The sequence below is a fragment of the Mauremys mutica genome, chromosome 2 (genome assembly GCF_020497125.1).
Source record: "Mauremys mutica isolate MM-2020 ecotype Southern chromosome 2, ASM2049712v1, whole genome shotgun sequence".
NCBI lineage: Eukaryota > Metazoa > Chordata > Testudines > Geoemydidae > Mauremys > Mauremys mutica.
Window position 1 is genome coordinate 141,946,630 of NC_059073.1, and position 13,919 is coordinate 141,960,548.

The 13,919-nt window shown below is 43.8% G+C and overlaps 1 protein-coding gene across 2 annotated transcripts in view; it reads left to right on the forward strand.

The window, feature by feature from the left end:
- The window catches only part of CDS2 (CDP-diacylglycerol synthase 2), a 50,129-nt gene that overhangs the window by 32,426 nt on the left and 3,784 nt on the right, over window positions 1-13,919 (forward strand). The window contains exons 6-13 of one of the 2 annotated variants that reach the window (XM_045004960.1): window positions 1,144-1,202; window positions 1,986-2,068; window positions 2,996-3,083; window positions 4,810-4,878; window positions 6,248-6,400; window positions 10,474-10,593; window positions 11,181-11,284; window positions 11,905-12,005. In XM_045004960.1, coding sequence (XP_044860895.1) covers window positions 1,144-1,202; window positions 1,986-2,068; window positions 2,996-3,083; window positions 4,810-4,878; window positions 6,248-6,400; window positions 10,474-10,593; window positions 11,181-11,284; window positions 11,905-12,005 — 777 coding nt within the window. Of the gene's footprint in view, window positions 1-1,143; window positions 1,203-1,985; window positions 2,069-2,995; window positions 3,084-4,809; window positions 4,879-6,247; window positions 6,401-10,473; window positions 10,594-11,180; window positions 11,285-11,904; window positions 13,571-13,919 lie in introns of those variants that run through there. The other variant, XM_045004961.1, reaches the window with a different exon arrangement.

Genomic DNA, 13,919 nt, shown 5'->3' on the forward strand with positions numbered 1-13,919 from the left:
ATCTGTGGCAGATGGAGCGATCCTTGGCTTTGAGTTATGTCTCAGTGGCCATTGTAATGATTTCTTTTGGGGTTCAGACACATCTGTTATGTACTGGATCCAAGCCTGCCTAATTGTGCGGTCTAAGTGACCAAAACGTCCTCTGCATCAGATGGGAAGCTACAGTCCTCTTTGATGCTACTTCCTTTGGGCACAGTGACTAGGCAGAATAATGGTAATTTCCACCTTTCTTTTCCCTGTGCTAGCCTTGCAGAGTTTTACTTGCCACGGTGATTAATATTTTGATGTGTGAGTAAACGATCCTTTTCTTTTTCATTCTGGATAAAGAGAGGGTGAGTGGACTTCTTGCCTTTGCTGGTAAATTTTCATGGCAATTCAGCAACCCTGCTCCAAGCCTAGAGTAACTCCCCTGTCAGTGTAAACTGCAGAGGCAGACTCGGGATAAACCAAAGAGCTATTTTTAACTCCTCCTTTCTGGTGATTAAGTGGAGGTGTTTTCTCTCAGCTAGCAAGCTCACTGTGAGTCATGAATCCCTAGGATGGGCTTCAACCTAGAAATGGGGTGGCACTTGCTGTTGAGAGCTGTGCTCAGATTTCCAATGGCGCTAGCAACATGGGATCACCAGTGGGTATTATTTGTGAGGTGTGGGGGGCTGGTAAAAACTGGGAGAGGGAGGTTAGGAGCTAAAGAGGGTTATCCCGAGACCCTAAAGCACTTAACTGTCAGACAAACTGTAGCTAAAGAGTATCACTGCGTAAGTGCAGCCACCTCTGAGTGGATGCAGCAGCTAATTAAGAATTCTGTGCCATTAAACAAGTATGTGAAGAATACTCTGTAGTTGATATTACGCGGAAAGATCAGAGGTAGAATAAATAATTAGCTGTTGGCAGAAAACAGTCTAATCTGCATAGGGGTGATCATGGTTAATTGGCTATATGTCCTTTTTTTTTTTTTAAACAATTTCCATTCTTTAACCGTTTTGCATCCACAGTGCACATCATCTTAATGTTGCTGATTCTGTTCTGTAGCCGAAACAATCGAGATGCTACAGTGATATGGCAGATGTAATGGAAAACGGAGAGGCATTTCCTACTACTGCGCTATCTGATCTTACTCTTCTCTTTCTTTTTTCTTCCCACAAGGCTTCTGTATGTTTGTCCTGAGTCTGGTGAAGAAGCATTACCGTCTCCAGTTCTACATGGTAAGATGAAATAAATGGCTTTGTTGCTCCAGAGCTATTAGCTTTGGGAGTCGGAGGCTGTTTGCATATATAGTTTAGAAGAACAGAAGCCTGTGAATGCTTCTGTGTCCCCTGGGTGTTGTGATACTGCTTAATGGAAAAGCTGTTCCTGGCAGCTTGAAGCATTTGGCTCTTGAATGGACTGATTTCCTTAGAAATGTGAATTCCATTGTCTGTATTTGCAGTGCATTTCTTAGTAACCCTTTCAGCTGTGCAAGCTCAGGTGATTGTACAAGGTTATTCAAACCTTGTGCCTGGAGGGTGTTGGTGGAATAACCTGCAGGAGTTAGATTGGCCCCACCACAGTATAGTAATGCACAGATTGGCTACCTGTGTCCTTTATTGGGATGCTTTTGTTTCCTTCTGGATGGATGCAGGATGTCAGACTAGATGGACCATCCTCAATTTGGGGATTCTTATGTTCCAGGTCTCTAGTCAAAGTAGACTAAGATGTGTGGGATAGGTGTGGGCTCAAGGGCACTTGGTCCAGGAATGTCAAACATCCTCCCACTCAGGTTCTGAACGGTAATGGAGATGTTGCTTTGCTCAACTCCGAAGTAGGGATGGATACTATCTGCCATCTTTGTGTTTACATCATGCTCTTTCCGCCTGGGATCAGAGTGCGTGAGATGCACACAGCAGTGACCCACTCCAAACAGTATTCATCGGCGTCTGGTTTCTGCCGTAGGCTGTTACGAGAAATGTCTCTAGGCAAACTGGGCTGCATGCTTTTTTCTCTTCCAGTTTGGTTGGACCCATGTGACTTTGCTAATTGTTGTTACCCAGTCGCACCTCATCATTCACAACCTGTTTGAAGGAATGATCTGGTGAGTTGATGCCTGTTACGTTTTGCTTTGCTTTGTGTTGCATAGTATATGCTCCTGATTTCTCCTTGCTATTTACTAAAACTTTTAACCAACAAGCATAGGCTAGGATGTGCCTTCTATAAGGGACTACAACATGCTTTGCATAAGAAAGCCTGGCCCATTATTTGGCTTTTTTCAGATTGCTTTGTGCTGCTCAGTCAATGCAGCCAGAAAGCCACTCTAAAGGGGCAGCTGCGTATTCCTCTGGCACTGAGAAGGCTCCCAGATGGCATAAAGCTAGTGTAGCTGCCTTTGTCACCCTAACTTGCATAGGGGGTGGGTGCAGAGAGCATGCACTCCGGCCAGTCGTGCCTGTGTAACTTAAAGCAGCCACCAGGTCCAAGCGTTAGGAAGGGGGAGTGGTTGGAAGAGGGTAGAAAAGTGGCTTTATAACCAGCCCCCTTTGGCAGTTTGTTGCCGCTGTTGCCCGGCAAGTGAGGTTTGTGCAACGGAGGATTCAGCCCAATATCTTTAACCGCCTTGTTCGTTGTATCGGCAATAATGAAAGAACTTCACTGTGCTCATAGTATGCTGTACAGTGTGCAATCTGAACCATTCTCAAGTGCTTTACAAGCGGCAGAGCACCTGGCTCACCCCTGAAATGCAGCTGCTTCTGGGGTTAATCACGGTGACGGCTTAACAGCCCACTGCACGTTAGAGCAAGCGCAGAACACAGCAAGGGGGAATTCATAGAATTGATCTGATAGCTGGCAAGGGCCTTGGGACTAATGACTCCGGGCTTTTGCAGTTGTCAGTCTGACACGATGTAGCCATATCAGACTTGCCCATGTTCAGGTAGTGCCCGTTTGGGTAATATATTGCGGTTAAGCTTCAAATGACTCCTGTAGTTGTGCCCGTTATGAATGGCTTCTCTCTCCTTCCTCCTAGGTTCATTGTCCCGATTTCATGTGTGATCTGCAATGACATCATGGCCTATATGTTTGGGTTTTTCTTTGGCCGCACCCCGCTCATCAAGGTTTGTCAGCTGTGCAACGCCCTGTCTTCAGGCTCTGTGTTGCTGTGGAGCCTTTGACCCAAGATTGGAGAATCGATCAGGGTGCTGGACCTCGTCTTTGCATTTGGATCCCAGCCTAAAAACTTTCCACCCGTCAGTCACTCTTTGAAAGAATATGAAGGAAGACTTGCCAGGGCTTGTGTACCATTTGTGCTGTATTGCACCTCTTTAGATCCTGATCCAGTGTCTACTGATCAGGCCCTTACTTAAGTTCTGTCCCCATCCCAAGCTCTGCATGCTAATGGTTAAAACACTCTGTTTCCTACAAAGGTTTAGTTTAGTTACCTGGTGAAGTTCTTAGGGAGCATGGACTCTTCCTTGCATTGTACAGCGCAGTGTGGGCTTGCCGACTACATATCAGAGGAGGTAGTTTAGAAATACTTCTTCTTTATTGCAGCGTATGCAGGCTGGAGTTACTGAATATTTGACTTGAAAAAGCCAGTGAGAACAATTCTAGACTAAATGTACAATCAGCAGTGAAACCAGCTTTCCATAGTGATGAGAAAATGTCAAACTAATGGTACCGAATAGTGTATTGTAATGAAAAACTTCCTCTATATTAGTTTTTTTTCCTTATGGGCTAAACCGGGGGTTGGCAACTTTTCAGAAATGCTGTGCCGAGTCTTCATTTATTCACTCTAATTTAAGGTTTTGCGTGCCAGTAATACATGTTAACATTTTTAGAAGGTCTCTTTCTATAGGTCTATAACATATAACTAAAGTATTGTTGTATGTAAAGTAAATAAGATTTTAAAAATGTTTAAGAAGCTTCATTTAAAATTAAATTAAACTGCAGAGCCCCCCCCAACCGGTGGCCAGGACCTGGGCAGTGCGAGTGCCACTGAAAATCAGCTCACATGCCGCCTTTGGCACATGTGCCATAGGTTGCCTACCCCTGGGCTAAACCATAAAACGCTTAAGCCAGGGGTCCCCAACACGGTGCCTGTGGGTGCTATGGCGCCCGCTGGGGCATCTAAGTGTACCCACATACTGGTCAGTGGACAAGCATCTGCCAAAATGCCACCGACAAGCAGCATTGGCAGCGACGCCTCTGGATGACGCTGTTTGTTGGTGATATTTTGGCGGTGACACCTATTGATGTTGCCGCTTGTCGGCGGCATTTCGGCGGATGCTTGTCCGCCGCCATGGTCCTCCGTGGCATGCCAGACGAAAAAGGCTGGGGACCACTGAAAGCTAACCTTTTTCAGGGATGCTGTTAATGAAGTGGGTTGAGTATCCCAGCGACTAATAAACATTCCCTTTATGGGCCTTTTATTTATTTTTAATAGCTGAAATGAAGGTGTGTTTCTGTGTTTGACCAATAACCCGAAGTTGTAACATTTCAGATACATACCTTGCTAAGATTATATTAAATGCTTTAAAATAGTCAGATTGCAGTGTATTCTGGCCACTGTTCTGGGAGCTGCAAGGCAGGGTGATGTGCCTGCTTCCCCTTCCTCTGGGAACTTGGCCTTGTCAGGGGTATCCCCCAATAGGCGAGTTAGGGTCAGACTGAGTGAGAGGATCTGTCCTGTGATCTGCATGTATTGGCCTTTACCCAGTTAGAACTCATAAGCTGGGGATATTGATTGCCATTTAACTTATGTGGGAGGTGGACATTGGCTTTGCAGAGCTATTTGGGGTGTGCCTTGAGGATATTTTTTAATATGTTCTCTTGTATCTGCAGCTTTCCCCAAAGAAGACCTGGGAGGGTTTTATTGGCGGGTTCTTTGCCACTGTTCTGTTTGGACTGCTGGTAGGTAGCCCACCATGGCATTTAATTGGCTCTCTCTCCGTAGTAAGACACGCCAGTGCAGTCTGCTTGCCACGGCTAAGGAATACACGAAAGCTTTGTGTTCTCTTCCACCAAAGTTGTCATCTGAAGTTTTACAGCAGGCTTTAAACTGACTTGTTCTGCCTTCCAGTGAGGACGACTCAAACCCACTGCTGAGAAATGGCTTCCTTTCAAGTGGCCCTTGATATTCTCAGACCTATAGCATCCAGACTCCATAGGATTTCCCAGTGCCACACAAGCTGTACAGATAGAGGCCAGGGTGGCAGAGGACGCAGTCTGCTCTGCTTGGACACTAGTGATTTGCCGTGGCGCTCTTTGTAACAGTGTTTTGGCCCTCGTGTCCCAGGCTTAGACTTTTCCTCTTGCCTACTACCACTGTGCATGATGGGAGGTTGCAACATTTCAGTGGGTGCTGTCATGTTGGCAAAGCATTCTGAGATCCTCTGAAGTGATTGCTCGGCTACACTTCTGTAGTATCTGCCTCAAGGTTGTGTGGGGAGCTCAGTGCTCTGGTCTCAGAATGTTATCCCCCGTGGAACTTTTTGGGGGTGGAGAGAGGGGATAAGGCCACGTTTAATATATCTGTGCAGTTGTCTGAAGTCCAGAGAGAGCTGGGTAATTCAGATGAAGACAGAAAAGTTCAAGGACTGTCCCAATTTGTCAGGCTCTTGTGATCTGTTAAGGAAGGATTTCATTAATGCAAGTTGGCTGGATGGAGCTGCCCTGTCTTGGTCATGCAGTTCCTCTGATTGCTGCCTTCCGAGCTGATGAAAAGAAGCCGCTTACCATGCCTCTAGTCAACTTAATACTTTGCAAGAGAGTAAGCTTAATGAACCAAGGATGTGGCTGACTCACAGCCCTGAATCTCAGCTTTCTCTCTTAGAGGGTGTCATTCCTCCTTCCAGTGTTCAGGTGAATGGGTAAGGCTTGTATCAGAGCCATCTGATGAGGAGGATGCATGCCCAGATCTGTATTTTCTACTATTGGTGCATTGCAGTATTAATATGTTGCAACATAAAAACAGATTGAAGGACATTTAGGGGGGAAAAATAACATTCAGAAGTGGAGGGGAAGGAGAAAAACGAGGATCCTTAGGAATGGAGCAATCAAGGATAAGAAGGAGGGACAGCAATAAATATGGCGCCAAGAGAGGCCATAGGAAAAACCCTTTCAGTAGCTGAGTGTGTAGAGAGAAATGACCAGAGCTGGGGAGGGAGTTCCACAGCCTAATGGCCACCCTCCCAATAACCAGCCGAGCCAAGGTGTGAATTTTACGTTGCCTGTATCCTTAGTTTCTCTTGACTTGCCTTTTCTGCTTCCCACAACCAAGCTGTCGTACTTGATGTCTGGATACCGGTGCTTCACCTGTCCTGTGGAATTCAATAACGACTCCAACAGCTTCACTGTGGATTGTGAGCCATCTGAGCTGTTCCAGCTACAAGAGTATAACATCCCTCTGGTGATTCAGTCTGTCATTCGCTGGGTAGGACTCTGCATGTGCATTCTCAATGATGAATAACTTGGCAATAGTCTTTAAAACGGGATACATTAACCGGGCTGTACATTAACATCAGATGATAAACGGGCTGATACATTAACATCAGATGATAAACAGTCACATAAAAAAGAATCTGGCACATCAGAAAAAGGTAGGCTAATAAACAGGGACAAGTTTTTAAAGTGCTTGTACACAAATGCCAGAAGTCTAAATAATAAGATGGGTGAACTAGAGTGTCTTGTGATAAAGGAGGATATAGATATAATAGGCATCACAGAAACCTGGTGGACTGAGAGCAATCAATGGGACACAATCATTCCGGGGTACAAAATATATCGGAAGGACAGAACAGGCCGTGCAGGGGGAGGAGTGGCACTATATGTTAAAGAAAGTGTAGATTCAAATGAAGTAAAAATCTTAAACGAATCCACAGGTTCCATAGAGTCTCTATGGATAGAAATTTCATGCTCTAGTAAAAATATAACAGTAGGGATCTATTATCGACCACCTGACCAGGACAGTAATAGTGATGATGAAATGCTAAGGGAAATTAGAGAGGCTATCAAAATTAAGAACCCAATAATAGTGGGGGATTTCAATTATCCCCATATTGACTGGGAACATTTCACTTCAGGACGAAATGCAGAGATAAAATTTCTCGATACTTTAAATGACTGCTTCATGGAGCAGCTGGTACGGGAACCCACAAGGGGAGAGGCGACTCTAGATTTAATCCTGAGTGGAGCGCAGGAGCTGGTCCAAGAGGTAACTATAGCAGGACCGCTTGGAAATAGTGACCATAATACAATAACATTCAACATCCCAGTGGTGGGAAGAACATCTCAACTGCCCAACACTGTGGCCTTTAATTTCAAAAGGGGGAACTATACAAAAATGAGGGGGTTAGTTAGACAAAAGTTAAAAGGTACAGTGACTAAAGTGAAATCCCTGCAAGTTGCGTGGGCCCTTTTTAAAGACACCATAATAGAGGCCCAACTTCAATGTATACCCCAAATTAAGAAAAACAGTAAAAGAACTAAAAAAGAGCCACCGTGGCTTAACAACCATGTAAAAGAAGCAGTGAGAGATAAAAAGACTTCCTTTAAAAAGTGGAAGTCAAATCCTAGTGAGGCAAATAGAAAGGAGCACAAACACTGCCAACTTAAGTGCAAGAGTGTAATAAGAAAAGCCAAAGAGGAGTTTGAAGAACGGCTAGCCAAAAACTCCAAAGGTAATAACAAAATGTTTTTTAAGTACATCAGAAGCAGGAAGCCTGCTAAACAACCAGTGGGGCCCCTTGATGATCAAAATTCAAAAGGAGCGCTTAAAGATGATAAAGTCATTGCGGAGAAACTAAATGGATTCTTTGCTTCAGTCTTCACGGCTGAGGATGTTAGGGAGATTCCCAAACCTGAGCTGGCTTTTGTAGGTGACAAATCTGAGGAACTGTCACAGATTGAAGTGTCACTAGAGGAGGTTTTGGAATTAATTGATAAACTCAACATTAACAAGTCACCGGGACCAGATGGCATTCACCCAAGAGTTCTGAAAGAACTCAAATGTGAAGTTGCGGAACTATTAACTAAGGTTTGTAACCTGTCCTTTAAATCGGCTTCGGTACCCAATGACTGGAAGTTAGCTAATGTAACGCCAATATTTAAAAAGGGCTCTAGGGGTGATCCCGGCAATTACAGACCGGTAAGTCTAACGTCGGTACCGGGCAAATTAGTTGAAACAATAGTAAAGAATAAAATTGTCAGACACATAGAAAAACATAAACTCTTGAGCAATAGTCAACATGGTTTCTGTAAAGGGAAATCGTGTCTTACTAATCTATTAGAGTTCTTTGAAGGGGTCAACAAACATGTGGACAAGGGGGATCCGGTGGACATAGTGTACTTAGATTTCCAGAAAGCCTTTGACAAGGCCCCTCACCAAAGGCTCTTATGTAAATTAAGCTGTCATGGGATAAAAGGAAAGGTCCTTTCATGGATTGAGAACTGGTTAATGGACAGGGAACAAAGGGTAGGAATTAATGGTAAATTCTCAGAATGGAGAGGGGTAACTCGTGGTGTTCCCCAAGGGTCAGTCCTAAGGACCAATCCTATTCAATTTATTCATAAATGATCTGGAGAAAGGGGTAAACAGTGAGGTGGCAAAGTTTGCAGATGATACTAAACTACTCAAGATAGTTAAGACCAAAGCAGATTGTGAAGAACTTCCAAAAGATCTCACAAAACTAAGTGATTGGGCAACAAAATGGCAAATGAAATTTAATGTGGATAAATGTAAAGTAATGCACATTGGAAAAAATAACCCCAACTATACATACAACATGATGGGGGCTAATTTAGCTACAACGAGTCAGGAAAAAGATCTTGGAGTTATCGTGGATAGTTCTCTGAAGATGTCCACGCAGTTTGCAGAGGCGGTCAAAAAAGCAAACAGGATGTTAGGAATCATTAAAAAGGGGATAGAGAATAAGACTGAGAATATATTATTGCCATTATATAAATCCATGGTACGCCCACATCTCGAATACTGTGTACAGATGTGGTCTCCTCACCTCAAAAAAGATATTCTAGCACTAGAAAAGGTTCAGAAAAGAGCAACTAAAATGATTAGGGGTTTAGAGAGGGTCCCATATGAGGAAAGATTAAAGAGGCTAGGACTCTTCAGTTTGGAAAAGAGAAGACTAAGGGGGGACATGATAGAGGTATATAAAATCATGAGTGATGTTGAGAAAGTGGATAAGGAAAAGTTATTTACTTATTCCCATAACACAAGAACTAGGGGTCACCAAATGAAATTAATAGGCAGCAGGTTTAAAACAAATAAAAGGAAGTTCTTCTTCACGCAGCGCACAGTCAACTTGTGGAACTCCTTACCTGAGGAGGTTGTGAAGGCTAGGACTATAACAATGTTTAAAAGGGGACTGGATAAATTCATGGTGGCTAAGTCCATAAATGGCTATTAGCCAGGATGGGTAAGAATGGTGTCCCTAGCCTCTGTTTGTCAGAGGATGGAGATGGATGGCAGGAGAGAGATCACTCGATCATTGCCTGTTAGGTTCACTCCCTCAGGGGCACCTGGCATTGGCCACTGTCGGTAGACAGATACTGGGCTAGATGGACCTTTGGTCTGACCCGGTACGGCCTTTCTTATGTTCTTATGCTGGAAATGCCCAGGAAGTACGGGATTAGTTTAAGGTACTACAAAGGAATGCAGCAAGGGGTAACTGCATGAAACTGACCCAGGAAAACTTTATATTCGGAGATGTTTCCCTAATAGCGAGACTGGTTAAACCATGGAATAATCTCCCAAGGGAAGTGGTGGAAGCCAGATTTCTTAAGTTATTTAAGACTAAATTGGACAGATCCTAGGAGAACATACTGTAGGGAACAATCTTACCCTGATAGAGGTGGGGAGGTGGGCAAGAAAGGTCTCTTCCAGCTTGACTTTCTGTGAAGCAAGAAAGGGCTCTGCATGCAAATGAAGTGATCTAGCAAAATAGAGAGACGATTACAGGAGTACCTAGGCACTGCAATCATAGAACAGGACCCCACAGTGCTAGGCACTGTATATACACAGAACAAATGCAGTCCATGCCCAAGCTGCTTACAACCTAAGTATGAGACAAGAGACAACAGATGGATACAGACAGATGGGGGAATGCAAGGAAACAGTGACAAAATGGGCCAGATATATCCCTGGCTTTGCTCTGATGTCAAGCAGGGGTGAATTGTGGTACAGTCTGCATATGAGATTTGTCTTTGCAGATTTGGGTTTAAATAGAGATGATCAACACCTTGGTTAAGATATCTAAAAGCAACTACAGACTTCAGGTGCCCAACTTGAAGTGTCTTGAAGGGGCCTGAGTTTGAGGGCAGATGCACAGCACTTTCTGAAAACCTGGCACCTCAAGTTGGCTTTCCAAAGTCACTAGTCGCTTGAAAAGCTTGACCTTGGACTCCAGTAAGGCAGGGTTAGGATAGATTTCAATGGAGCACAATGCCTTTCTCTGATCCTTCTCCCACTTTGACCCTCCTTGCCTGCAGAAAACAGTCCGGATGTATCCCTTCCAGATCCACAGCATCGCCCTCTCCACCTTTGCGTCCCTCATCGGGCCCTTTGGAGGATTCTTTGCTAGTGGGTTTAAGAGAGCCTTCAAAATCAAGGTAGTGTATGGGTAGCCCCCTTCCGTCAAAGTCAGCTATCAGACAGCAGGTGCATCTGAAGCTAGCACATTTGATTGTCACCACCGTAAACAATGCCCCAGGTCAGAGGATGGCGGGGTTGGAGGAGGCTTCTGTCAGTGAAATGCTAAAATTAGCGTTGATGCAACATTGAGGCTGAGAAACTTGAGTACCTGCAGATCAGGAAATTCCACAAGCTGAAGTTTTCTCCAACACATTGCACATGCATAGGGTCCTTTATATGTAAATATAAACCCTTTTTATACCATAAAATACAGGTTGCTGAGTGGGGCAGGGTTTTAGATGATAAAACTTTAACCCCTCTTTGGAATTTCCTGCTCCTCAGTCCTGATGTTGCACTAATGCTTGTTTGCAAGAAGTGTTGCTGGGTGAAAAAGTAATTTTGGGGAGGGGAGATGAACAGCGTCCTTAGTCTGGCTGCATTTAGTGCTATCGGCAGATGTTCTGCGAGAATGCAGTGTCACACAGTGCATTCACGCTACATGTATGCAGTAAATGTGGATAACAGGTTTTAGGCATAGCTTAGTGAAACTTTTGTGATTGCACAGGACTTCGCCAACACAATCCCAGGGCATGGCGGGATCATGGATCGCTTTGACTGTCAGTACTTGATGGCTACCTTTGTCAACGTGTACATTGCAAGTTTTATCAGGTATTATTTATTGCTTCACGACTGCACTTCGTGGCCACAACTGAGCGGCTCCGAAGACCTTAAAATCTAAATACACAAGACACGGGGCAGGAGGGGAAAAAGAAGCTGGGAGATTGTCTTGCCCAAGGTCACACGGCAGGCAGGTGGCAGAGCCAGGAATAGCATCCGTATTTCCTGAACTCCAGTCCTGTCTCCTATCCACTGATCCCTGCTTCCCTTCTCCTTTTGGGCTCACCCGAGCATATACTAAGGAATAATTCTTTCCCATTAGTTTGGGCCTTGGCAGATAGCTTTATAACTGAATGGAAAGGAAAACCACTGGTCTGGAGGGACATTTCTTGTTTTATTTGAATTTATGTAGATTTTTGGATTTATGGGGACCTTCTAATGGAGGAGGAGAATAATTTCTTCCATTGATTGGAAATTAAAGACTATTTTACATTTCACTTCCTTGTCTCTCTGTTTCCTCACCTGTAAAATGGAGGCGGGGGAATGAGGCTTGGGGATGCTGTTTAAGGATGCTTGAAGTTAGGCACGTGCTTTGCTGAATCTGAGCCCCAGATGACCATTTCCTGGCATTAGGATTCATTGCAAACAATTCTTTCTTTGGTTTGTTGCAGGGGTCCTAACCCAAGCAAACTGATCCAGCAGCTTTTAGCTCTACGGCCAGACCAGCAGGTCCACATCTTCAACACGTTAAAGGCGCACCTTGTTGATAAGGGTATGTTGGCCAGTTCTGAGGATGCATAGGCATCCAGGCAGTTGGAACAGGACTGAAAAAGAGGGCAAGTGCCCCAAGGAAATCCCAGCTCGCCTGACTTAAGACAATAACAAGGCCTCGTTTCACTGTTGTTTTTTCCTTTCCTTGTAAATGTTCGCATTTGTGGGGCTCTGGGTTTTTTTATAATATGTATTTATATGGCTTTGGTTAAAATAAGCAAAGTGGAGCTTCTAGATGGAAAGGAATCAAGAACTGAAGGGACCGTAGGGTGAAGATGTCCTCTCGGATCTGCGTGGCAACTCCTGTCTTCAGTGTGTATGGGCAGAGCTTGACTTCACTACTCCTAGGGGATGTGTTGACGCTGGGATACGTGCATGCGTTTTTCTGCCCAGGTGCAGCTCCAGGAGTGTAAGCTCTAGTGAAGATGAGACACGGGCACTTTTACGTCAGTATCCTCTAACCCTGCCAGGCTGTGTCTATACTAAGAAAATGGGAAGTCATGCAACTCGCAGTGGAATAGAGAGGACACTGGTGGTTCTTTTTGCAACCTTGTGTATCCCTGTGTATAGGCTAGGGAAATTGGGGACCTGTAATTATCCATCACTGGTAGCTGCACTGATGATGAATTTGAGTCTTCATTTCCCTAGTATAACCATAGCCTGGGTGTGCATAGAACTTATTGCAGGTAGAGAACAGAAAGCTCAACAAATCTGAAAGAAATGTTTGCCGTAATCCTGCTACGTTAAGATCCACACAAGAAGACCCATGCATACACTTCGACTTGCCGTCTTTGTAGTACCTCCCACGTTTCCCCCACTCCAGCAAATATTTAACAAAGTCAATTTTTAAACCCACATTTTTACTGTGCCATTTAAACAAAAATAGACCCAATTAACCTTTACATCAGGGACATGAATACAGAAGGGAATGTGAGAGGTTCAAGTTACATCAATGTTGCATCAAATAACTTATTTTAAAAAGCATTCCAGTTTTATTTAAGAAGTCCTACTGAGTAAGAACAAGCTTTTAAAAAAATATTTGTTCACTTTTTTCTTGGCTTTTTTTCCACCCAGAGCATAACATATATATATTTTTTTTTTAAACATTGAAGCATGAAAACTTCTCTCAAGAGTAGTAAACACCACAGCCTGATATTTTAGCTGTTTGGAGAGCTGTCACTCACAGAACTTGATTTTCCCATTTGGAAGTCCGGAGGGCATAGTACCCAGCTGGCTCTGCTGTTGGGGTTTTTATTTTCTGGTGTGGGGAGGGTTGTTTGGGTTTTTGTTTAGTTTTTTTTTCTTTCAGGGATCATGTCTGCCAATGATGTATTACTTGAGTTCTAGACGACATGCTGCTGAGTTTACCGTGGTCTGGTTTGCGTGTCAGTCTGGGTTTGGTCAGCTTTCCAGGCGTCTCTCCGTCACTGACTCAGTCTTGTTTTATGTATGTTGCACTTAACGTTTGGAAACATGTAATTGTTTTCCAGGTATTTCCCTCTATTTCTTGACTTCAAACATACCATCCTTTTTTTTTAAAATAAAAACAAATAAATGGAATCGCCATCAAACTGATTTCAGAGGTTTCCAGGATTCAGAATGATATCTTGTGATCTAACAGCATAAAAGTTCATTTTAGTTATGGGTTGTATTAACATTGTCATGTATCAGGGAACTCTATTTTACTGTGACTTCTCTCCACAGTTTGTTTGTGAGCCAAGCTGTGATGAGAAATACATTTTACATATTTGTTGAACCTGAGGAACAATTGATAGGGAAAGATAATACAGATATGCTGTTGTTAGTGGCTTGAAATCAAGTCACTGTCCTAAGTCTTCAACACAGATCTATATTTGAAGCTAGCTAACCTAGCAACTGAAAATAAAGTACCTGAGATCATTCTGTATGCTTTACT